The sequence below is a fragment of the Vidua chalybeata genome, chromosome 16, assembly GCF_026979565.1.
Source record: "Vidua chalybeata isolate OUT-0048 chromosome 16, bVidCha1 merged haplotype, whole genome shotgun sequence".
In the NCBI taxonomy this organism is placed as follows: Eukaryota; Metazoa; Chordata; class Aves; order Passeriformes; family Viduidae; genus Vidua; species Vidua chalybeata.
The window spans coordinates 13,627,811-13,650,005 of record NC_071545.1 but is presented as its reverse complement, the minus strand read 5'-3'; the positions used below and the strand labels follow the sequence as shown (position 1 = coordinate 13,650,005).

The 22,195-nt window shown below is 54.9% G+C and overlaps 1 protein-coding gene and 1 long non-coding RNA gene across 4 annotated transcripts in view; one reads left to right on the top strand and one right to left on the bottom strand.

The window, feature by feature from the left end:
• Positions 1–2,708: 2,708 nt before the first annotated feature.
• The window catches only part of MAP2K3 (mitogen-activated protein kinase kinase 3), a 30,193-nt gene continuing 10,706 nt past the window's right edge, over positions 2,709–22,195 (top strand). Inside the window, exons 1-5 of one of the 3 annotated variants that reach the window (XM_053957478.1) lie at positions 2,735–2,763; positions 3,640–3,826; positions 19,450–19,482; positions 19,858–19,927; positions 21,708–21,756. In XM_053957478.1, the coding sequence (XP_053813453.1) occupies positions 3,814–3,826; positions 19,450–19,482; positions 19,858–19,927; positions 21,708–21,756 (165 nt within the window). In that variant the 5' untranslated portion in view covers positions 2,735–2,763; positions 3,640–3,813. Of the gene's footprint in view, positions 2,764–3,639; positions 3,827–14,515; positions 14,855–19,449; positions 19,483–19,857; positions 19,928–21,707; positions 21,757–22,195 lie in introns of those variants that run through there. The other 2 variants (XM_053957477.1, XM_053957476.1) reach the window with 2 other exon arrangements.
• On the bottom strand, positions 5,691–7,739 carry LOC128796134 (uncharacterized). The gene is made up of 2 exons (XR_008433734.1): positions 6,586–7,739; positions 5,691–6,009 (listed from the first exon to the last, which is right to left on the bottom strand). It is a non-coding gene; the product is annotated as an uncharacterized LOC128796134 (long non-coding RNA).

The window sequence follows — 22,195 nt, the reverse complement described above, 5'->3', positions numbered from 1 at the left end:
GTTTTACATCTCTTGTGTCTCACTATTCATCGAGACTGATAATGGAATAAAATCTTTCCAAACACCTCTCAGTTGCCCCGTCTCTATAAAAGCCAAGCAAACCAACACAGCCTGAGCTGTGGAATTCACTGGATTTGGTTGCCCTGTGCTGCTCCACTGGCTGGTGCTGCTGTTCTCCTCTCAGGGTCTCCTGCTCTTTCCCCGCTCCCATCGAGCCTGGCCCTGCAGCAGCCCCTGGCCCCAAGCACTGGGTGTCTGCTGGGCAGAGGGCTTCATTCCCTTCCTCCTCCATGAATGTTGGCGAGGGGCTGTTGTCCTTCTCCCCATCCCCTCCCAGGCAGCCTTTGCTCCCACACCGTGTGCTGGTGCAGGGAGGCACAAACAGCAGGGGAACGCAGGGAATGCAAAGCCTGCAGCAGCCAGGCCCAGCACTGCTGGCATGTGGCAGGGAGGGAGGGAAGGGGATAAGTGGCACGATCCCAGAGCTGTCAGGGAGGGCTGATGCCCTGCAGCACGCAGGGATGCTCGGGACACAGCGGGTCTGAAGCCTTAGGAGAGAGGAGGAAGGAGAAGCAGGTTTTGCCCAGACACGGGTGAGCAGCTCCTTACTGCTCTCTTGGTGATCGCCCTGATCCAGAGGCTGCACAACCAAAGGTTCACCTCCGGCCCCTGAAAGCATGGAGAGCCTTCCCACGGGTGCCAAAAATCCGGTACCCTTGCCAAAATCTCTGTGAGCACTCGGGCTCCATGGGGATCCTGTGCCTGTGACGATTCCCTGGGACAGCGGCTCAGACGAGGAGGGGCAGGCAGAAGAAGCCGTGGGAAGCTGCAGAAGAGAAGGAGACGTCCCCCAGGAGATCCCCAAGCCCTGCCATGGCTGGGAGGCGACCTCGTGGCTGCTTCTGGTGCCTTCCTCACAGCTCGTGTGCTCCCTGCCTTCCCACCCTGTTGCATTTGGCTGCTGAGTGCATCCCAATTTCCCTGTGTGCAGAAATTTCCCGATTTCTGCAGAGCTCCTGTGCTGGAAGGCCTGGGAGCAGGGGACACTTGTGGGGTGCCCTGGGGTTGAGAGCCAGAGACTCAAATCCAGGCAGCTGCTTCACCCAGCCCTGGACCCACAGCTGGAGCCAGCGGCCTCGGGGGGATGCAGGAGGGGGGACGGTGCACACTGGGACGTGCCTGGGGACAGCAGGGCCATGTCCCGAGCTTGCAGTGACACCCCAGGTGCTGCCAGCAGCAGGGCCGGCTGTCAGAGCCCGTCCCACAGCTGCCCGTTTGTAAAAGAGCTGGTGATGCTCTCCTCTGCCACAGACCCCCCCCAGAACTCACAGCCGAGCGGTGCCTCAGCCCAGAGCTGCGTGGATCAGTTCAAACCCCGCTGCTGACTCCAAGATCCGTGCGGATAAATGCCAGAAAGGGCCCCTGAGCTGGCCCAGCCCTGCAGTGACACCCACGGCTCTTGCATCAGCGCTGATGACCCGCGGCTGGGCTGCAGAGCAGTGGCTTTTTCGGAAAGACTCCTCCTCGTCTGTGTTGAAAGACTTGAAAGGTGGTGGATCTGCGACGTCTCTGGGGAAGGTAATTGCTCTCCCCATTAAAAACCTGTCCTTGACGTTCCATTTGAGCCCTTCCACCTTCAGTGGATCTGGTGCCTTTGGTGCTGGATCACAGCTCTGCTTGAGGCACCCGTGCAGCCACAGATCCCAATCCCTGCAGCTCCTTCCCTCTGGCAGTGATTCCCTTCTACTGCCTGGCTTTGAGGAGGTTTTTCCAGTCCTCAAATTCATCCCAAACGCTCTGCAAAGCTGAGAGCTGGCTGCGGCAGAGCAGCTGCGATCTCACCAGTGCTGTCAGCAGTTGCCACCCCTCCAACCCCTCCTTTGGATCTTTACGGATCACGCTAAGAATTCCAGCCAGAAAACGGCACTTGGAATCTCCTTTTTTTCTTTGTTTTTTTGCTTTTTCAACTGCATCTCTCACATCCTGCCCGGCACTTCTGCCTGCAGCCCAGCTCGGGTGGCTGTGGGGGCATCCTTACCCCGGGATGTGCCACGTCTAGGAGGGATTGATTCCTCAGTGACTCACAGAGGAATTAAACCATGGAATCACACAGTATCCTGAGCTGTAAGGGACACACAAGGATCATCCAGTCCAACTCCAGGCCCCAAAACCCCACCCTGTGCCTGTTGTCCAAACACTCCTGGAGCCGTGGCAGCCTTGGGGCCGTGCCCATCCCCTGGGGAGCCTGGGCAGTGCCTGGTCACGGCTCTGGGGGAAATTTCCTTTCCCTAATATCCAACCCAAGCGCCCCTGACACAGCTCCAGCCGTTCCCTTGATTCCCGTCCATTTCCCAGCCGGACACACCGCTGGCACCCGTGGCACGCAGGACCCACGGGAGACGTGAGCTGACCACCCTTAGCCGACAGCTGAGGTACGGGGATCGAGGAGCAGCACAGGACGGGGACCCCGGGGGACGCTCGGCGGCGGGGCCACACCGGCGGCGGGGCCACCGAGGCCACCTCTCCCGGGGAGCAGCACTTCGCCCGCCCGCCTCACTTCCCCCTCACAGCCGCGCCCAAGAACCGCAAAGCCGTTTCCGCGCGGAGGCCTTAGCCACGCCCCCCCGGCGCGGCGCTGGCCAATGGCGGCGCGGGGGCGGGCCCGGCGGGGCGGCTGGCGGCGGGGCCGCGGCGGGCGGGACCGGCGGGCTCCGCTCGGGCCGGGCCCGCCGGGCTCGCACAGCGCCATGTCCCTGCCCAGAGGTACGAGCGGGCTCGGGAGGGGGCGGCCGCGCCTGGGGGCGACCGCGGGGCACGGGGCTGCTGCCCAGCCCGCCGGGCGCGGGCTCCCCGCCGCTTCCTCTGCCCCGGCGGAGGCCGGAGAGCCGGGATGCCCGGGGCTGCGAGCCCTTGGTGGGGATGTGCGGAGGGGCCGCGGTGAGGGGACGGGGCGAGGCTGCGCTCGGCGTGGGGAGAGCGATGAAAACAGGCGAGGTTTGTTTGGCGCTGCTGGAGGCTTCCCCTGCCTCGAGCTCCCGCTGCTCGGGAATCCTGGGCTGGGAGCCGCGGGCCAGCGGAGCCCTCCCGGGTGGGAAGGACCGGGCTGGGGCTCCGGGCGTGGGCCTCGTGCCGGTGCTCGGGCACGGCCGGGGCCCGGTGCCGGGCGTGTGCCGGGAGTGCCTCGCTGCTGTCCCCAGCCGGGGAACGTGACCGTGTGTCACCGGTGTTATTTATAGAGCGCGGCCGTGACTCAGGTGGCCTGTCCCCGTCGCAAGGTGAGCCCCGGCCGGCAGGTGTCGGCCGGCGGTACGTGCCGGGATGGATGGGGACGGGGAGGCGGCTCTGCCGGTGTCCCGGTGCTCCCCGGAGCCGGCTCCATCCGCGCCGCGGGCGCAGACCGGACGGAGCGGGGGGCGCACGGAGTGTGGCTGCTGCCTCTCGAATCAGCGGAATAAAATTCGAGGGGTTTTCCCTGTGCGGGAGTGATGCTCTGGAAACTCGAAGTCAGGAGCCATGTGAGCCACCTCCCGTGACTCTTTTTTCTTTCCCCCCCCCTCCACCCCCCCTCCCGGTTTTAAACGATCCGTGTCTTATCCGGAGGGAATGTGGACCTGAGTTTCCTGTTTGCTGTGTAAGCAGGGGGTGAATCAGCAGCGATTTTCGGAGCTGCTGAGTGGAGCTGCTGACTCACAGGTAGGAGCACATGCCTCCAGCCATCCAGCCTTGGAAGGGATCATCCAGGCTTCTTAAAGGCTGGCACACCGGAGCCCAGACCTTTCCTCGGCTGCCCGTGCCGGACCGGCGGATGTGTGGATGGAGGGCCGAGGTGAGCCTGACCACTTGTGCCCCATGGGAGATGAAGCCCAAGCTGGGCCTGGAGGATTTTGGGGGAAGCAGCGTGGCTGACAGCAAGAGGTGATGCCTGGAGGAGCACCTGGGAGCGTGGTGCTTTCCTCAGAGGAGGTTTGGAGCTGCTCTGTGCGTGCAGGTTTCTGTTGGTTGTGGCAGACTGGTTCATTCATGCAGTTAACCCTGGAGTGCTGTGCTGGAGGTGTCACACTGTGTGTGCTGAGAGCACCCCGGTGTCTGCTGGCAGCTCAGAGTCCCCGTCTGACCTGAGCTCCTTTGCTTCCATCAGGGCAGCAGCAGCAGTGGATCCTGAGTGTGTGTTACACATCTGCCTCCTCTCATCCCAGCTGGCTTTTCCAGGGATGCTCGCAGGTCTGAGTGTGTGTACCTGCTGCTCATGGCAGCTGCTTCCCTCTCTTTCAGGCAGCCTGAATTTAAGCTAAATTTCCCTACTTTTCCTTAGGGAATTTCAGTGAACAATCTCAGGTTTCCTTTGCTGGTTCTCCTTGGGTTTGTGTTGCTCGGGGTTGTAAACAGAGACTGCTGTGTTGAAGCTCTTGGTTGGCTCTTTTTGTGACAGATGCCTTCCAAAACTCACCTGCCATCACTTTGGCTTAATCATGGGGTTGTCTCCTGCCTCGGGAGATTTTTGGGATACGTGGCTGGCCGTGACACTGGTGACAGGAATGGTGCTGTGCCGGGACTTTGCTCTGCACTAAACACAGCTTGGGAGATAAACACCTCCTGGGGATTTTGTGGAGCTTAGGGAGGATTTTGGCTTGCTTCCTTCCTCTTCCCATTGCTCCTGTCTGTTTGATCCAAGTTATCTCACAGGATCTTGTATGTGGGAGAAGTCTCCTGTGTTATCTTGCACTGTTGAGGCTGATGTTTACTCATGTATGCAAAAACTCCCTGTTTCCTCAGGTCACCCAAGTTCCCCCGAGCTGTGTCTCATGGCCTGGGTGGCACTGTAGGAAGGAATTGGGAAAAAAGCTCTGGAGCTGTCCCTGTGTCCTCCTTGCAGAACTTTGCAAGGGACACAGCCTCTGGGTGCACCTTGCAACCTGGGGCTGGGCCTGGCTGTGATTTTCCAGCAAGGTCTGCACCTTTTTAGTGCATGGGTGCTGTGCAGGGAGGGTGTTGTATCCCAGAGGTTAAAGCAGGAGGGGATGAAGCCTCAGGGAATTTTCAGCCTTTGTGTGGGTGCGGAAACAACAGTGGAGGATGCAAGGTCTGAGACTCTGGGGATACAAAACCCTTTTCCCTGGGCCTCAAGCTGTATCTTCTGCCTGCCCTGCACGTGGAAATCCCTGTCCCCATCCCTGGGGCTGTTGGCTGTCACCTGAGCGGCCCCTGATGCCTGGAGGGACAGGCAGGAGCGTTCTGCTGGGGAAATGGTTGTTTCCCAAAATGCTGGGAGTTTGCTGGGAAAAGCAGCTGCAGGGAGGAGGGGAGGGTGAGTGCATGGGTGGGATCTGGAGGGAGAAGACCTGCTTGTCCTGTCCTGGCTCACCCAGCACCTATGCCTGAGTAATTAAAAAACAAGTGTTTTTCCTTAGCAGGGAGATGTCCTTTGGGAATAGAGGTGCTTTTGGGGAGAGGGATCAGGATCTGTCTGGAGCCAGGCTGTGCCTCTGGGGAGGCAGCTCTCCTTCACCACAGAGGCTTGGAAAAGCCAGCAGTGAGAAATGCCAGGCCCTGGGGATGAACTGGTGCTTGTTCTCGTGGCATGTCTATTCTGGGTGGGTAAATAAGTGGTGGTGCCTTGTCCCTGCTGTGCCCTGGCCGTGCCCTCTGTGGGAGCACAACACTCTTATGCAATTCAGGCTGTGAATCCAGCACTGTCTCATCTGCCATTTACACTTTTCCAGCTGCCATCCCCCCAAAAAAGGCAGTTCTGCCAAAAATACACGTGTGGGTCGTGACCTGCCGAGGCAGGACTTTGGCTCTGGGCTCCTGTTGTGTCCAGGCAGAGCAGCCACCAGCCTGGTGTTCCCAGGGTGTGAGTGGTTGGAGAGGTGGGAGCTCTGATCTCATGGAGCCATTATTTAATTTGAGTTGAAGCACCACGGAGCTCAAATCCAATTAATTGTAACGATCCTGGAGAAAGCACAGCACTTTGCTCCTGACTTCCTCCTCTGCTGGAATAACGGTGGGTGCCTGGAAAATATCATGCTGGATGTGATAAATATGTAGCTGTGCCTCAGCAATCCATTTCTCTCCCTGGAGGGATGCTTCCCTGCTTTTCTTTTAGTGGATAATGAATCTCACTGCAGGCTGATCCCTTTGTTTTCCAGCTCTGAGCCGTGGTCCAGGGCTGAGCTGGACGAAACTCCTCTGTGCTTTGTAGAGGCTCCCTTTGGGAGCAGCTTTCTGGTACTGGTGATTTTGTGCCCCAAAATGACACCTCTGCAGATGTGGGGCTCTGTGGGTTTCTGGACAGAAGATGGTTTTTGCTTGTGTTGGTTAATAAGGCACAGCCTGGGCTGGCTGTTAGCTGGGGAAAGAGCTGGGAGAGGAACTTGTGTTGGCTGGGGAGGTGATTTTACTCTATCAACAAAAAGTTTGGGGTTTTGCTGGCATGACTCAGGGTGGCTTGTGGGTTCATATGGAGCTGGATCTACCCGCTGCCTCTTGCTGACAAACCTCTGTAGCACAGGTCAAGTGTTAGTCAGGGATTTGGAGTGGGGGAAAGGGCAGAGAGGATTTTTTTTTATGATTTTCTTCTCCTCTTACCTGTGTGAGGGCAATGCTGCCGTGGTGCTGTGGCAGTGCTGAGAGTCCCAATGTTCGTTGTCCTGTGGAACTCTGGAATTACTGGGCACAACTGCAGCAATCTCAGATGTCACAGTGCTGCCTTGTGGCCCCAGTGGGCCTCACTTTGCCATGGATCTGAGTCTGCTCCCTTTTTTGGAGCTGGGACAGGGCTCCCTGTGTGCTCCTTTCTCTTGCAGCCATTTCTCTGCCCAGCAAAAGGCTGGAGCAGAGGTGCTGCTTGTGTGGAATGTGGTGGTTTATAGTGTGGCCAAGGGGAAGGGCAGGATTTGGGGGTCCCAGTGTGCAGGGGAGGAAGGAAATCATTGCCTTATGCTGGGGACCTGCAGTGGGGTGAAGGTGAGGATGAGCTGGACCCTCTCCAGCACCCACTGAGCTGCCACAGCCTCCATCCTCTTGCCTGCACTGTGCCCAGGGAGGGGCACTGCTGAGTTGATCTGTGCTCTAAGCCTTAATTTCATAATTTCAATTGAAATTATTAAAAAAAAAAAAATATATAAATTTCCATGAAAAGCATGACTTATAAGAGGAGGCAGGATGAGGAGGAGACAACACTTACCAGAAGTTGTTTGTGGAGCATTCACCCCCCCTCACCACCACCGAAGACAAATCTGGGTTTGGAAAGGAAGAAACCTCCAGAGTGCTCGATACAAGTAATTTCCCATCAGAGGCTGCTAACCTTAGCTGTGGTTTGGCACTGGCATCAGCCAAGCTGCTTGTGTCTGATGGAGCTCTCTGGGAATGGCTTGGACCCTTTTCTCCCTGGGATCTGCCTGTTGAGCACCAAGTGCTCCTTGTCACCAGTGTTCGTCCCTGCTGCCTCCTCTCCTGCCCTGGTAGTGCCTTTTAGGAAGTGTAAAAAGCAGCTTTTAATTCTTGTATTTAATTCCTAAAAATTTTGGAGGTTTCTCAGGAGGAACGCCTAAATCCCTGCAGCTGGGATGGGGTCCTGCCAGCATCAAGAGCCACATCCTCCCTTGGCATCCACGGGTGATGGGTGTGGATGGGGCCAGCAGTGCAGGACGGAGGGACAGGAGGGGAAGAAGTTGTCCTGCAGGGCCTGGCAGGTGACAGTCATGTGTCTGACAGGTCATAAACACGCAGGGCTGGTTACGTGGATGGGCTGGGGGTGGCTTAGGGGAGGATGACAAGGTTATCTAGGGTGTGTCAGCTTGTCTGGGCTTGCAGGCCAGTTAGAAACTGCTTTGTGGTGTGTGTGTGTGTGTGTGTGTGTGTGTGTGTGTGTGTGTGTGTGTGAATTCCTGCCTCGCCGGGGTCCCGTGGGGATGGCTGACGCAGCCAAGTGCTGCAGGGGGTGGCTGCAGTGGGCTGGGTGCCCTGCATGTCTTCACTGGGGTGTGTTAACAGCAGCTTGGAGATGGCAGCAGCCTGACCTTGCTGGCTGGAGGGCACAGCTGGAGCAGATGTTCCCTCTTGCTGCACTCATCCCTCCCTGCAGGAGGCTGTTCCCTGCTCAAGCTGGTGAAGGGCAAACAGGCTGCACGGCAGAGTTTTTTTTTTTTTTTTGCTGTAGCACGAAGATCTTGGTTTGCTTGGTGTGGGAGTGGGAAAGTTGAGGCTGGACAGGGAGATGATGAAGCAGCAAAGTGTGCAGCCCTTGGGGTGGCCCCTCTGAATCAGCCCTGAGCGTTTGGGGCATGGCTGCAGGGGTGTGTTGTGCTGCAGACACGAGGATGTCTTTGCAGCTCGTCACTAAAATGACGTGGCTCCTGTGCTGAGGGCCAGATGTGCTCACGGTCAGGGCTTTTGAGGAAAGCTGCTCTGCATAGCTCACAGTCCCCTGCTGCTCTGCACCGCTTGGTTTCTCTCCTGACGTGCTGCCAAGTTGCGCCCTGGCCAACGCTGAGGTGATCTCGTGCTGATACGTGGCTTTGGCTGCTCTTTGTCATCTTCCAAACACCTCTGAAAGGTGCTCGGGGGTAGGTGACAGGCCCAGCCCCACGTGCCTGTTTGTAAAACCCCCAGAAAATCCCTGCTGGCACGGGGCAGGGCAGTGTGAGACACCTTTGTGTGTGTGCTCGTGTGCTCAGCTGACTTCTGAGGTTTCCCTGGTGTCCCCAGAACTAAAATCCTCCACCCTGTGCCAAATCCTCACCTGTTTTATGTCACCCTGTTCTTTTGAGAGTTTTAAAGTTCTTCTAAAAGTTCCTATGCCTTCTGATATTTACATCTTTCAACTGAATTTTCTCACGCATGTTCATGTAAACGATTGTTTTACATTCTTTGTAACTGAAGAGAATTGATAGACTATTAGTTTAACCAGAGTAGTTGGAGAGGTGGCAGTTTCACCCTCCAATCCACTGTCACTTTTACTATTGTATATAAACTGGAGTCAGAAAATAAAGTTAGCTTTTTTAGTTATTTTTCTTTCCTTTTACATCTAGCCTGCTTCTATGAGTTATTTCGTGTCGTAGAGTGGCAGTTTCACCTGTGGTGCTGACTGCCACCCTTGTGGTGGTCAGGAAAAGAAAAAAAGATGTAATTGAAAGAGGGATGAAGGTGCTGGTGGGTGGTGATGCTGCTGGAGGACCAGCCTGGACCTGACCAGCCCCTGTGCCAAACTCTGTCTCTCTCTTTGGCAGCTCCTGTTTTCCTTAAGCCTGGAAGCAGCTCCACACTGCTTTAAGGCTGCTAAAAAGAGGGATGTGGTGGGTGTTTCAGATGATCTGTTTGTACAGCTCCCTGTGTTTACTCTCTGGTAGCATCTGCAGCCCGTTTCCCTCAGGTTTTTGGTTGATCCCTGCAATTGTTTGGCTTTGAGCATCAGAGGTGAGCGCCAGGTGCCAGAGGATGGCTGGTGCCAGCCAGGGCTGGGGTTGTCCTCGGAGCCCAGGATACCTGCAGGGCTGTGCTGTGCTGGGGCTGCCTCTTGTGCTCTGCAGATGCTGCTTTCTTAGCCAAGAGCAGCTTTTTGCAGGTATTAATTACACCTGTCCCTGCCTGGTTTCTTGAAGGGTGGTGAGAGTGAAGCGAGGGCTGGAGGAGATGCCTCCAGAAATAACCAAGCAGAAATTGTGGGTGAATTTCTAATTCTTATCAGCCTTGTGAGTGCTATGCTAAGGTGCTCGAAAACCACTCAGCTTTTCCTCCAGCAGCTCCCCTGTAGGTGTGATGTTTTTGTGTACATTCCAGGTAGCTCCGAGAGTTTCCCCTTAATTTTGGATCCACAGAGGGTTTTGTGTTTGGTAACTGTGGGTTTCCCCATGGGGTTTTACAGCCTCAGCTCAGTGAGGGAAACCATGTGTAAGGGACAGGAGCCAGGGTGTGTTTCCCTTGATCTCAGACAGGTTTGATGTTTCACACATCTCCTCCCAGCTCCTCTCCACGCGTCACCCTGCAGAGAGAGCGCTGCTCCTTTCCCCAAAACACGGATGTGAGCCTCGCTCTTCTGGGAGAAGGGGGATTCTTAAAAATTGATTTTCTCTTACTCAAGTGGAAATGGTTCTTGGAAGCCCTGAGTGTGCCCCAAGACAGCTGCAGGCTGGGCTGAGCTGAGTCACTGCAAGCTCTTGAGCTGGGATGTGAGCTGGATGTGTTGGAAGCAGCTTGGCTCTGGAGACCTCTGCCTTCCTGGGATGGAGAGGCAGCTCTCTCATCTGCCTTGACCAGGAAAAATCTGCAACTCTCCCTTCCCAGAAGGCTGGAAAAAGTGCAGTGTGATAGGGTGGATATGAGAGAGTGACAGAAGGAGGGGAAAGAAGATCAATCCCACCCAGAGGAGCAGCTGTGGTGGCAAAACACCGCTGAGCTGTGGGCACGTTTCCTGTGGAGCTTTTCCTCGTCATGAATCAAAGCTGCCCTGTAGGTACTGGGCAAATCCACCTGAAAATAAATGTTTTCCCCACATAGACTTGGTACAGCCTTTGATAAGAGCCTGTGGAGAGGAAAGAGGGCAGGGAGATGCTGGGCAGTGGGGATGGCAGTGTGCTGATGCTCCAGCCTTTAACTGGGGGGCATTTTTTTAAGCTTTGCAGCAGGGAATGTGAGGGAACAAAGGAGAGAAATGTTCACAGGTGATTTCTCACGGACCAGCTGGGGTTTGTTCTGGGAGTGTGGATGCAGTCTGTCCTGTGGGGCAGAGGAGCAGTGATGGAGGGAGGGCAGGAGGTGCATGGTGTGGGCCATAAGGATGGTGTGGTTAATGCCAGCAAAAGAGGCTGCAGGTCCAGCTTGTTGGGGCCAGGGAAGCACCTGGGTCAGTCTCTTGTTTCTGCCTCTCTCCCAGGGCAGGCAGCTGGGAATGTGAAGGTTTTTTTTTTCCTCCATAAATTCCATTTTCATAGCAGGTGCCTGCTCTCTTACATCATTTGCAGAGTTGACATCACTCTATCCCTGCCCAAAGCAAATTGGAGGGAGGATGGTAGAAATCTTGTTTTTCCTAATTTTTCTTTTTTTTAAGAAGCAGAGAGGGGAATAGTTTGCTCTCTTGATAAGTTCACAAGGACACCTGGAAGTACTTGAGTGATGCCAGTTTGGATAGAAAAAGTGTCTATTGATGCTGGAGTTGAGTTACTGCTGACAATTACAAAGTCAAACTATTCCCTTTCCCACTGTGCCTCCTGTCAAGCTGATCTATTCCAAGGACAGTTTGAGTTTTCTCTCCCATCAGGAAACTGTCACTAGCCAGTCACATCAATTCCAAGCAGATTTTATTTTTTCATGGCTTAGCCTACCAAGTGAGAAATCAAAGGAAGGAGTGATGCTGGTACTTGCTGGCAGGGAGAGGGGCACAGCTGATGATGCTTCTGCCTTCTCCTTTTCTTCTATTTTTTTTTTTTTTTTTTTTAATTCTAGCATGTTCTTTGCTTTTCTCTAAGCATTGTCTCCTTTACATTCCCCTGACAACCCCAGGGCATCAGGGCTGGGATTCCTTCCAGATCTTTGTCTCGGATCTTTGAAGAGGTGCAGCCTCAACCGCTGCTTTTTTTTTGGGGAGAAATGCAGTTGGAGTGAAGGATGCGAAGGAGGCAGTGTCCATCCCAGAGGATGCTCTGCCTGCACCCCAGCTCAGTGCCTGCTCTGAATAGCTGCCCCTGTGACTGTCCCCACCTTTGCACAGGGGTTTTGCACAAGCTCTGGTGCAAAGCACCACAACTCCGGGCACCTACGTGGCGTGTCCTGAAATGTCACCGTGCGAGTGTCAGCCAGACGGGGCTTTTCAGCTTCCTGAGGGGGGTCTGGCCTCTGGTCACGAGTGTGTTCCATTGTCACGGGGCTGGGCGAGAGCAGGCTGACACATGGGGACAAAATCAAACGTTTTTTCCAGCCCTCGAGGTTGTGCAGGTAACCTAAAAATACAACTGGAATGTGGCTGGGCGGTGACATCCTCCCGGGGCTGCCCCGGTGTTATCTGGCTGGTGCACAGCCCGGGTGTGGCTCTGAGCCCCAGAGGTGGCTGTGCCAATGCCTCTGCTTGTCAGAGACTCTGGCTGAAGTGCCCATCCCCAAATTCCTCGCTGGGCACTGGGAGGTCACATCCTTCTCCCTTGCACAGTCTCATCCAGAGCCGGTGGCACTGTGGCTGTGACGTCCTGCTCTGGCTGTCCCCAACCATGGATGATGGCATGTCCCGTGCAGGGGGGTGAGAAGGATAACACTGTTCCCTGTCCATCTGGATTCAGTTCAAAGGTTCTGTTTTCAAGCAGAGTTTCCAGCCTGTGTGTCCCGTGCATGGCTGGGGCACGTGAGGCTTTCCCATGGGATGTGTGCCTGGTGCGTGGAGAGGTGAGCACACCCCGGACTGGGGCAGTGCCTGCTCTGCAGCCTTGGCCAGGGGAGCTGCTGCCCTTCTTGGGAGATGTGGGCAGCATCAGGCAGTGTGGTGCTGGGATGGGACAGCCAGCTGGTGCACGGGCTTGTCCCTGAGCAGAGGGAATGAAGTATTCCATGAAAACCAGACTGTCCCCGTGGTTAGACAGCAGCTCTGCTTAGGGGACAGGTGAAGTAATTAATTTTGTGCTCTATCCCAAACACACCGATGAAAAGCTCCTTTCCAGCCCCGAATGGGACACTTCTGCTGCTCGTGGCAAAGCAGCTCGTCCCCTTCTCCACTCCCTGGCTGTGGTGGTGACCCAGCCTTAAGTGAAGTGGCCTCGGGAGGGGCTGTGTGTCCACAGGGGAAGGGTGGGGAGAGGGGCCCGGTGTTGGCAGGGCACTCTTTGAGCTCACTGCTGTTTTTGAGGGTGTGCTCTTCCCCTTATTCGAGCCAGGCCCCTGGCAGGAGGCTGCTGGGAGGGATGGGAGCCATCCTTATCCCTGGCTCTGCCCTGGCATACCTGACCCTGTGCAAATGCCTGAATTCTCCCCAGGATTTGCTCTCCCAGCATCCCTTACCTGTTTTGGGGTGACATCCCTCGTGGGGAGGCTTTGTTAACACCAGTGAAACACCTGATGCTTTTTGTTCCCCTGGGATTACCCGTGCCCTATAAAGGATTGGATAATTTCTGGCAAATGGTGCACATCTTTCCAGGCCTGGCTATTACTACTGCACCAGCAAACCTTTGAAAGAGTTCCCAACAGTGAGACTCGAAAGGATGGTTGGGTCTGGTTTTGTTTCTTCACTTTTTTTTTTTCCTTGTTTGTTTATTTTTTAAGATGCTTTTGAGATGTCAGGAAGCTCTGCTTTAACACCACCCCTGGTCCTCGGGGCGCTGAAACCCAACAGGATTAATTCAAAGGAAATCTTCTTTCCCATCCCACCTGCTGGGTTAGGGACTTTCTGCTCCAAAGCAGCTCTGACTCTGTGGGTGTCTGTAAAGATCCTTGGAGTGTCTGTGTCTGGGTGAGAGGGAATTAGCTGTTAGCAGAGTTGGTGATGGGAGGGCAGCACAGCACTGCTCTCCCCAGGAGTGCTGGGGACGGGTGCTGGTGGCTCTCAGTGCCATCTGCAAGAGCAGCTCCTGCGTCAGCATCCTTTATGTGCTGATGATCTGTGCCTGAAACTATACCCTGGGAGTGGAAATGAGCCTGAGAAAATACCTTCCGCAGTCCTTCTGGGGCTTACATAAACACTATTTAAAATTAGAGCCACTCATTATGTTGGTATGTGCGTTTACCTTGACCTCTGACTTTTCAGCCTGCAAATGTGCCTGGTCCGGCACAGCCTGGAGCTGGGAGAGAGCTCAGCAGCAAAGCACTGGTAGATCTTCTATAATTAGTTTAAGGTAAAGAATCTGGTACAGTATCTCCCCTCCAGGCTGACAGGGAAATCGAAAACAAAACTGCAGCCTGTCAGAGCTGAGCCTGGCTTTGATCAGGAACATCAACGTTGGCTTCTGCTGGAGCGGTTTTGAGGGAAAGGGGAAGAGCAGCAATTCTTGGCCACGGCTTTTCTTGCACGTGCTTGCAGAGAAATGAATGCTTTTATTTTCCCACTCTCCCTCGCTATTTCCCAGCCAAGTGCATGCAGCAATTTATATTTTGCTACCAGAGATGCCATCTCGGTTGTCACCCTGGAATAGCTGCTGAGCTCCGAGCTGGCATTGTCATGGAGCAATATTTCTACTATTTGTTGTGGTAATAGTTGTTAGTGGCGGAGCAATTAACGTGTCACCTGCAGCACAATGAAATGTGACCTCTTTCCATCCCAGCACCCCTTTGGTGCCCAAACCAGCGAGCCTGGGCTCCCCTTGGCTCTGCTGGTTGGTGCCAGGGCTGTCCTGGAGCAAGGGTCACTCCGGTGGGATGCCTGGGCCTGCAGGCTGGCTTGGAATGGTTGAGTTAGTGGGAAGAGAACGTGTCCCACCGGGATGCACTGTAGCAATCCAGCGCTTCAGCAGCTCCCGGAGCTGGAGTTTGGCTCCCCACCAGTTTCCTGTTGACGTCACCTGCTATTTCTCTGCTGCAGTTTTTACAACTGTTGAGCTTTCAAGGGTAATCGGAGCCGAGTCCGGCCAACCTCGGCAGCTGCCGATGAGGGAACGCGGCTCTACCTTCCCCAATTCCCCCTGCCTGCCGTCGCTGCTGCTCCCAGCCTTGGGGACCCCTGGGATCTGGGGACTCCCGGCGAGGAGGGCTCTGTGAAGCCAGCGGGTGCTCGGGGCCATGCATTCCCACTGAAAAGAATCATCGGTGCTTGCAAGAAGTGCCGTGCGCTGGATCCTGCGGGAATTTTTTTCCCCTCCCTCCTCCAGTCCGCCCCCATCCCTCTCTTGTGCCAGGCGTGCCGGCGCTGCTCTTCATTTCTGGGAAACCATGGACAAGAAGCAAGGTAGATGTTGCAATTTCCAAAACACGTGGTGGGGGAGAGCAAAGGGCTGGTTTTGGTGCTAAAAGGGGCTCTGTAACTTTCTGGGGTCAATCCACGCGGTTTTGTTTCTCCTGGCTTGGGCAGGGGGTCGGTCTTTGCAGCTGGGGATCTATTTTTAAAGCACTGGAAAAGTTGCATGTTTTGTGGGGTTAAAACTCTGGCGTCTTAATTGTAAAAAAAAAAAAAGCCAAATCCAGCATGTCTGAAGGAAAATATGCAGAGGGTGAAGCTGGCTTCTGGCTCTGGTTTGAGTTGCATTCCTGGGACGCAGGGTTTTCCAGCAGCTCTCCATGGCTGTCCCCTGCCTGTTGCATGGGCAAGGTGGGTGCCCACGGCCCCAGCAGTCGGGAGCTCTGATTCAGCACAGGCTGAGAGGCTGTTTTGGGGCTGCAAGGGGCTTTTTGTGCAGCGTGTTTTTTTCCTGCTGCTGGCTGGCAGTTTTGCAGAAGTGTGGAGCGCGCTGACCCGCGGGAGCCCCTCTGCAGCGGCACCTCGGCCGGCTGATGAGTGATGGCTCTCAGCAGGTTGAGAGCCCTTTTTCCACTTCCATGGATAGCTTTTTCCACTCCCAACAGTGGAAAACAGCACAAATTGTGCCTGTGAGGAGCTGGCTCTTGTGACCAAGCACCCAAATTCCCCTCTCTGCTCTGCACCCTGCCTTTAATTTATTTCCTTTCTTTTCTTCATTTTTTAAAATTTTTTTTTCCTTCATGCTTTTTTGTTCCAGCTCTTTATTTGCAGCAGGGCTGGGATCCACCCTCCAGCCTTCTGCCCTATCCATGGCATCTGACTCTCCTCCTTGGATCGAGGAGAACCAGGATGCATCCAAAACATTTCCCCCAGCACTAACAAAGCAGCACAGCTCTCAGAGCAGCCTCCCGTGCCCAGGACTTCACCTGGGGCTACAACCAGAGCCCTGGGGAGGCAGTGGTGAGGTTTAATTTCAAAGGTCGACTCAGGCAAATAGTTTTATTTGCAGTTCTTTAGATTGTCCTCTTCATTTCTCTCCACCCACGCCAGCAGAGTGGGAAGGAAAAACCTCCCGAGGAGAGGTGCAGCTTAATAGGGCTGAAGTTGGTGGTGGCAAAAATGAGGATTCCGGTGTTGAATTAGGCAGTTCCAGGAAATGTCTGGTGGTTCTTAACTGGTGGTGGTTATAGCATGAGAAAAAATCTCGTTGGGCTTTTTTGTTTTTTTTTTTTTTTTTCTCTTTAGGAGGAAATGGTTCCTTTCTTAGCATAAAGGATGCAGTTACGTGCCTGCAGCATCACGTGGGTTGCAATTTCATCCGCACCAGGAACTTCTGTCAGCTAATTTTCCCCTGCCTGTGTGCAGGGCACTGTGCTGTGTGTGTGTGTGGCTGGCAGCCCTTTCCTGTGCCCAGAATGGTGCCCTGCCATCCCGTGGGCTCGGGGCTGGCAGCAGAGCCCTGGGGCTTGCAGGGATAACCAGGACATGTCCCCAGATCGCCTTGTCCTGCTGCTGCCTTTTGGCCTTTGCAGAGGGATCTCTTGAGGGGAACTTGTGCTTGCAGACACCCCTCTTGCAAGAGCCCAGTGCCCTGGGAAACTGGAGCATTTCCAGGATTTTCAGGTGACATAAGCAGTTGTGCACATTCTAGCAATTCCTCCTGCACCGACCCTCGCGGGATCCCAAATGTGGGGGGGGATTGTGCTGAGTCTCAAGCGTAGGAGAGACAGTGCCAGGGACTCTCCAGTGGGAAGGAGCTGACAGCAGCTGCCTGCGGGGGCTGAAGGGCTTGAATTGCAGGGTCATGTCATGCCCATCCCACTGCTTTTCCGCTTCTCTCTTTTTTTCCCTTTCTTTTATTCCCTCCCCTGCTTTTTCCTGCATTCTCATTCACCCTGAATGGGGCATGGGCTCTCCCTGAGGAGAGGCTCTGGTGCCACAAGCAGTGGGAGAAGCTTGCAGCAAGGAGTTGTTCAGGCCAGCTTTTGGGAGCTGGAAATCTTATGTCAAATTTTAGGAGAGCTGTAACAAATGAATCCAACCTCTGCCTCGGCTCCCAGCTGCAGGGCAGCATCCTGGGTGATTTTATTCCTGCAGGAATGGGCTGAGCTGGGTTTTCTGCCCTTCACAGCTGGCCCAGGCAGAGTCTGGGAGTGGTGGTATAATATCTCTGTTTTAATCAATGCTTTTTCATACTGGAGCTAGGAAATGCTTTTTGGGGCTAAGCAGGACAGGCTGGGAAAGGGATGGTTGCTGATTCCAACTCTGGGAAGTCACGGGTGGTAGTTTGGGAGTACAGGGAAGTGTGCAGGGTGCCTGTGACAGCAGAGTTCATGGCCAGTGCACATCAAAAGACTCTCCTGTACGGAGCAGGGGGTTTGGAACAGGGAACCTCTGTGTCCCTTGCCGCCCTGATATCCCATGCTGCAAATCCTGCCTGCAAGCTTGGGCTCTGCTGGACAATGCACACTGTGGTTCCCAACCCCACACTGGGTGCTCCCAGCTCCCTCCAGCCTCGGTCCTGCAGCCAGAAGGGCTGAGGAAGGGCTGAGGCCATCCTGCCTGGGTGCCTGTGGACCCTGCTGCTGCCCTGTGAGTCACAGCCGCGGTGCCAGGGGAGCTGCTGGTGGCACAGAAGGCGCTTTGTGCCGGCTCTGCGGGGTTACTATGGCAATTGGGGAGAGGGAGAGCAAACAGATGGAGCAGAATCCCAGCCAGCATGGGGGGATTTCAGGCCTTCCTGTAGAGGTCTGGCTGGTAACTGCTGGGGGAGGGGGCTGTGTGTGGAGCAGAGACCAGTCTGAGTTTTGGAGCAGCTCCTGGGGGTGAAACGCTCAGCACGGAGCTAAATCCATCCCCTGGCACAGGATGGGTGCCCACAGCAAGCTCCCAGCTGAGTGCAGAAGGACTCAGGGGACCCCAGTTTCTAGATTCTGTTCTTGGCCTCCCACACTGAGTAGCGAGAGGCTGGGAGTGGGAAGGGGAGGCACTGGTGAACCCACGACAGCATCTTTCCTCTGGCTCTGTTCTGTGTTTGCTCCCATCGTTGCTGCACTGGGTATTTTGCCAAGTGCCATCAGTGGGAGTCTGGAGCTGTTTGTAGTGCCCCTTCCAGCCCTGTTGGGTGGGCAGTGGGGAAGGGAAGCTCTGCAGGCTCACAAATTAGAACTTGTGACTGCTCTGACATGGTCAGGTGGTTTCCATCCGAGCGGGATCGGTTTGGGGTGGAGTGGCTCCTTGGCTGGTTTCACTGAGCTGGAAGTTCACATCACGGAAACTCTGCTGGTCTTGGAGCTTATGGCTCAGCTCTGATGCAGGAAAAGTGGCAGATAAGGTGGGGGCGTGGACTGATCTGTGCTGATTCCCTCAGCTGGGAGGGATGCTGCTGGTCCTGCAGGTGGGACCTGTGCAGTATGTTGCAGACCAGCTTTAACCCACAGCCTCAGTGAGGTTTGCACTTGAGGAAGGACAAGGCAGAGTCCCAGGCACCTGTTTTGTCCTGGAGCTGGCAGGGCACAGGGCTGGGGGCTGTCAGTGCTGGGGATGTTTTGGGCATGTATCTCCCTTCTGTCCTGCTGCAGCTGCAGGAGCTGTTGCACGGGGCTGTCTCCTGAAATTCCAGCTCCTCGCTCTCCCCTCCCTTCCCTGGCAGCCTTTGGAGTGCTGGACTTTGTCCACACGCCTGCTCCCAGCAGCCAGGCAGGTAGGAGCTGTTTTGAAAGGCTGTCCAAGGCCACGCTGAGCTGTCTGCTCCCAGCCCCATGCCTGCAGCACACCTTGATATTCCTGCTTGCTAATGGATCTTCCAGCTCTGTGCAGCCACAGCAGCTTTAGCTGCAAAGTGCAGCTGCCCCCTTGTCTCTGCTGGGGGGATCAGGACCTCGATGCTCTCAGCTGCTGCACTTTCAGCCCCTTGGGGTCAGTTTATTTTCCCAGGGAGCCGGGATGGAATTTTCACCTGCAGGTTTCTGGCCCTGCCTGAGCCCTGTTTCCCTCTGCAGCAGTGGGTGTTGTTATCTCAGGGATGTTTGGAGTTGGGAGCAGGGGGACAAGAGCATCCTCTTGCCAGTCACTCCTGGTGCCTTGTCCTGGTGCCTCAGCCTGTGCAAGCCCAGATTTGTGAGGGGTTCACTGCTGGCTGACAGTCAGCTCATGTCTGCTTTTTCCCTGTTTTCCATTTGTTGTGGATTGGGTGTCCCCTCTCCTGCTGGGACTAACCCCTTGCTTTTGTTGGATTTTGGAGTGCTTTTGTTGGATTTTTGCTGGATGTCTCATGGTCACTGCCCTCCATGCCAGATCCAGCTCTGGCTCTTCCCAGGAAGGCCAGGCTGGGGCTGGGGCCCTGGGGGTCAAGGAGCTTCTGGACAGGGAATGTTTTTTGGGAGCCCTGCACATCACTAATGGCGTGGGGACCTCTTGTGGCTGGAGAAACGGGGATGGGGCCAGGCTTGGCTGTGCTCCTAAAGCCCAGCTGCCTCCCTCTCCTGGAGCTCTGCTGTGTCCATGAGCCATGAGGGGTACAGGGCTGCTCTCTGGTTTGGCTAGAGCATGAAGGGCTGAGCTGGTGTCTCGTTTTTCTCTTTCAGATTCCAAAGGATCCTTGGAGCCACACAAACCAGGTAAGTGCCCAGCAGAAATTGCAGCTTTCACCCCCGAAAGGGTTTAAATCCCAAAGAGAAGGGACTGTTAATGGCCATGAAGGGTAAAGAGCACTTTTGGGGTACAGTGCTTGGCTGCAAGACCTGGAAAATGGTCTGTTAGTGCACCCTTGGCTATTTCTACAGAACAGTGTTCAACATTGTCATTGAGACCCACTTGTGCTCTGGCCCTTGCCTGAAATTTTGGGCAAGTGGTCACTGTGACCTTCTTGGCATTTTGCTGACCATGGTGAGGGGTCCAAGCCGTGCATTCCTTGCCTCGTGGCTGCTGGGAAGAGGGTGCTTGAAGGAAAAAAGCAAAAATCCATTTGCTCACGTGTGCATCTTCTCTTCCAGTGAAAGGCAAGAAGAAGCGGGATCTGAGGATAACATGTGTCCCCATCAAACCACCCGTGGCCAACACAACGTAAGGATCTCTGCTGCTTTGAGGTTCTCCAGAGCTGGATTTGGCACTTCCTCGAGGGGAATGGCCTGTGAAGACTTCCCAAAATCAGCAGAGTTATTATTTTCTCTAAAGCTGGGGCTCATGGGTGATGAGAAGGAATTGCACACGTGTGTGCAGACACGTGCACAGCGTGTGTTGCTCTGGGAGGTGCCTGTTTGATAGGAAAAGTCCTAAAGGCAAAGACTCAGAATCCTCTGGGGAGCTCTCCTCAGTCTTTCTGCCATGGCTGTGCCAGTGCCAAAGGGCAAAGATGTGGTAGAGAGAGTGAATCTGCCTGAGGGAAGAAGGGGGAAGAATTTGAGTGCAGGGGAAGAGAAGAGGTGATGGTAGCTGGACCACGACAGAAGCCAGAGGCACAAAGGGTGGGGAGTGTTTTACACGACGTGGGTATCAGGTTTAGTTTGAGTTGTTTGCAGCTCCTTACCCTGCTAAAAGGAGGACACAGACATCTTGCACTGTTGTGCTGCTTGGTGCTGGGGCCAGTGCCCAGCAGTATCTCAGGGCACTGGAATTTCTCCCTGCCCTGTTTGCTTTGAGCTGCTGATGCTTGTTATGCCATGGGGGAGAGCCCAGGGTAGCAGTGCTCGGTTTGACAAAGAGCAGACGGCTAAAATTCCACTTCCATGGTGCTCTTCCAAAACACTTCGGGCTGCATCGCCACTGCTGAGCCTTGTTTGCTCCAGAAACCTGTTCTAGAGAACTCCAGGAGAGCAGTGGAGTCCCCAAAAGGGAAATATCACTGCTGAAAACCCCAGGTAGAAAGGGGGAGGCAGGGGAGCTCTCCCACTGATGCTGCACAGCCTCGCACAGCCCTGCCCCGCCTGTGACAACCACCTCCTTCCCCCACGGGCACATCTGTCTCTGCTCCTGCCAGGGTTTGAATTTCCCCTGGAGAAGGCCTCATGCTGGAGTCTGCAGGGCTTTGCATGCCCAGAGGCTGGTGCAAGCTGTCCACTGCTCTTTTTCTCCCTGCTTTTCAAGCTGCAGTGCAAATATTTGCGCAGTGCAAGGCTTTTGCTCAGAGCCCAAAGTACTTCCTTGAGGCTGGAGGCTGCTCTGATGGGAACTGAGACGAAACCAGTTGGGCAATCTCTCCTTTTTAGAAGCTCCCAGGGGATGGGGAGAGCCCAGAAGTGAAGCACAAGGGGCAGAACACTCATGGTGGCTCTAAAAGTACCGTGCTGCTCAGAATGGGAAGTGGGCAGCAATAAGGAAAAAAGCCATAAAGGACAACTTTCACCTGCCTGGTGTTGTGCAAAGGGTGACACCAGAGTGCTGCCTGCTCTGCCTGCCTGGAGCAGGCAGCAGAGTGTACACAAATGACTCACAGGGGAGGAATTACCTGTTGTTCCCTCGCGTGCGTTTCGGGCTACGTGGCTGTGCTGGTACAACACCTGCCTGTCAAAACATGACAGCTGAGCTGCTCTGCCACAGAAACGTCTCATCTCAGCTCCTCAGGCTCCCCTCCTGAGCAGGAATGGTTTCACAGCCTGGTGGTTTGGTGCATGTCTCACCTGGCTGACTCCCCAGGGTTCTCTCTGTGCCTCGTGGGTGTGGGGTGAGGCGTTACTGGCAGGATTTAAAGCATTTGTGGGTGTTTGGAGGGGGCTGGTTGGAACCTACAATGAGGCACGGGAGGGAAAGCAGCAGCTGAAAGTGCTCAAAGGAATGTGAAACCTGGCTCTGGCCAAGAGGGTGAATGAAGCTGGGCTTTCTCCTGACTCTGTCTCATTTCTTGCAGGCCCCCGAGGAACTTGGACTCCAGGACGTTCATTACCATTGGAGATAAAGTACGTGTCATTTGGGTTGCTTTTTTTTGCTTCTTCCAGTTTGGTTTTCCCTGGGCATGGAGAGCTCTATGGATTGTGCCTTGCAACCTGTCAGACCAGGAGTGCAGCCTCATGGGATACAGCTTTTAATCAAAACCATTCTTGGATGATCCAACCCATCTGTCCTAAATGAGGGTGGCCTCACCAAGCTCTCAGACTGCCCCTAACAAAGTCCCTTTATCCTGCCTACCCACAGGTCTGTGTTGCTGCTTGAGGCCCAGGAGAAGCTGGGCACAAAGTTTCTCTGGTTCTCAAAAGTCTTTCCTAGTGACCTGATGAAAAACACTGCTGGAAATAGCCACTGTCTCTCTTTTATTTCGTTCTCTTGTCATGGGCTCTCTTGAGGCTGCAGAAGCTGTTCACAAACGAGCTAAAAATACCCTGCATTGGATCAGCCCTA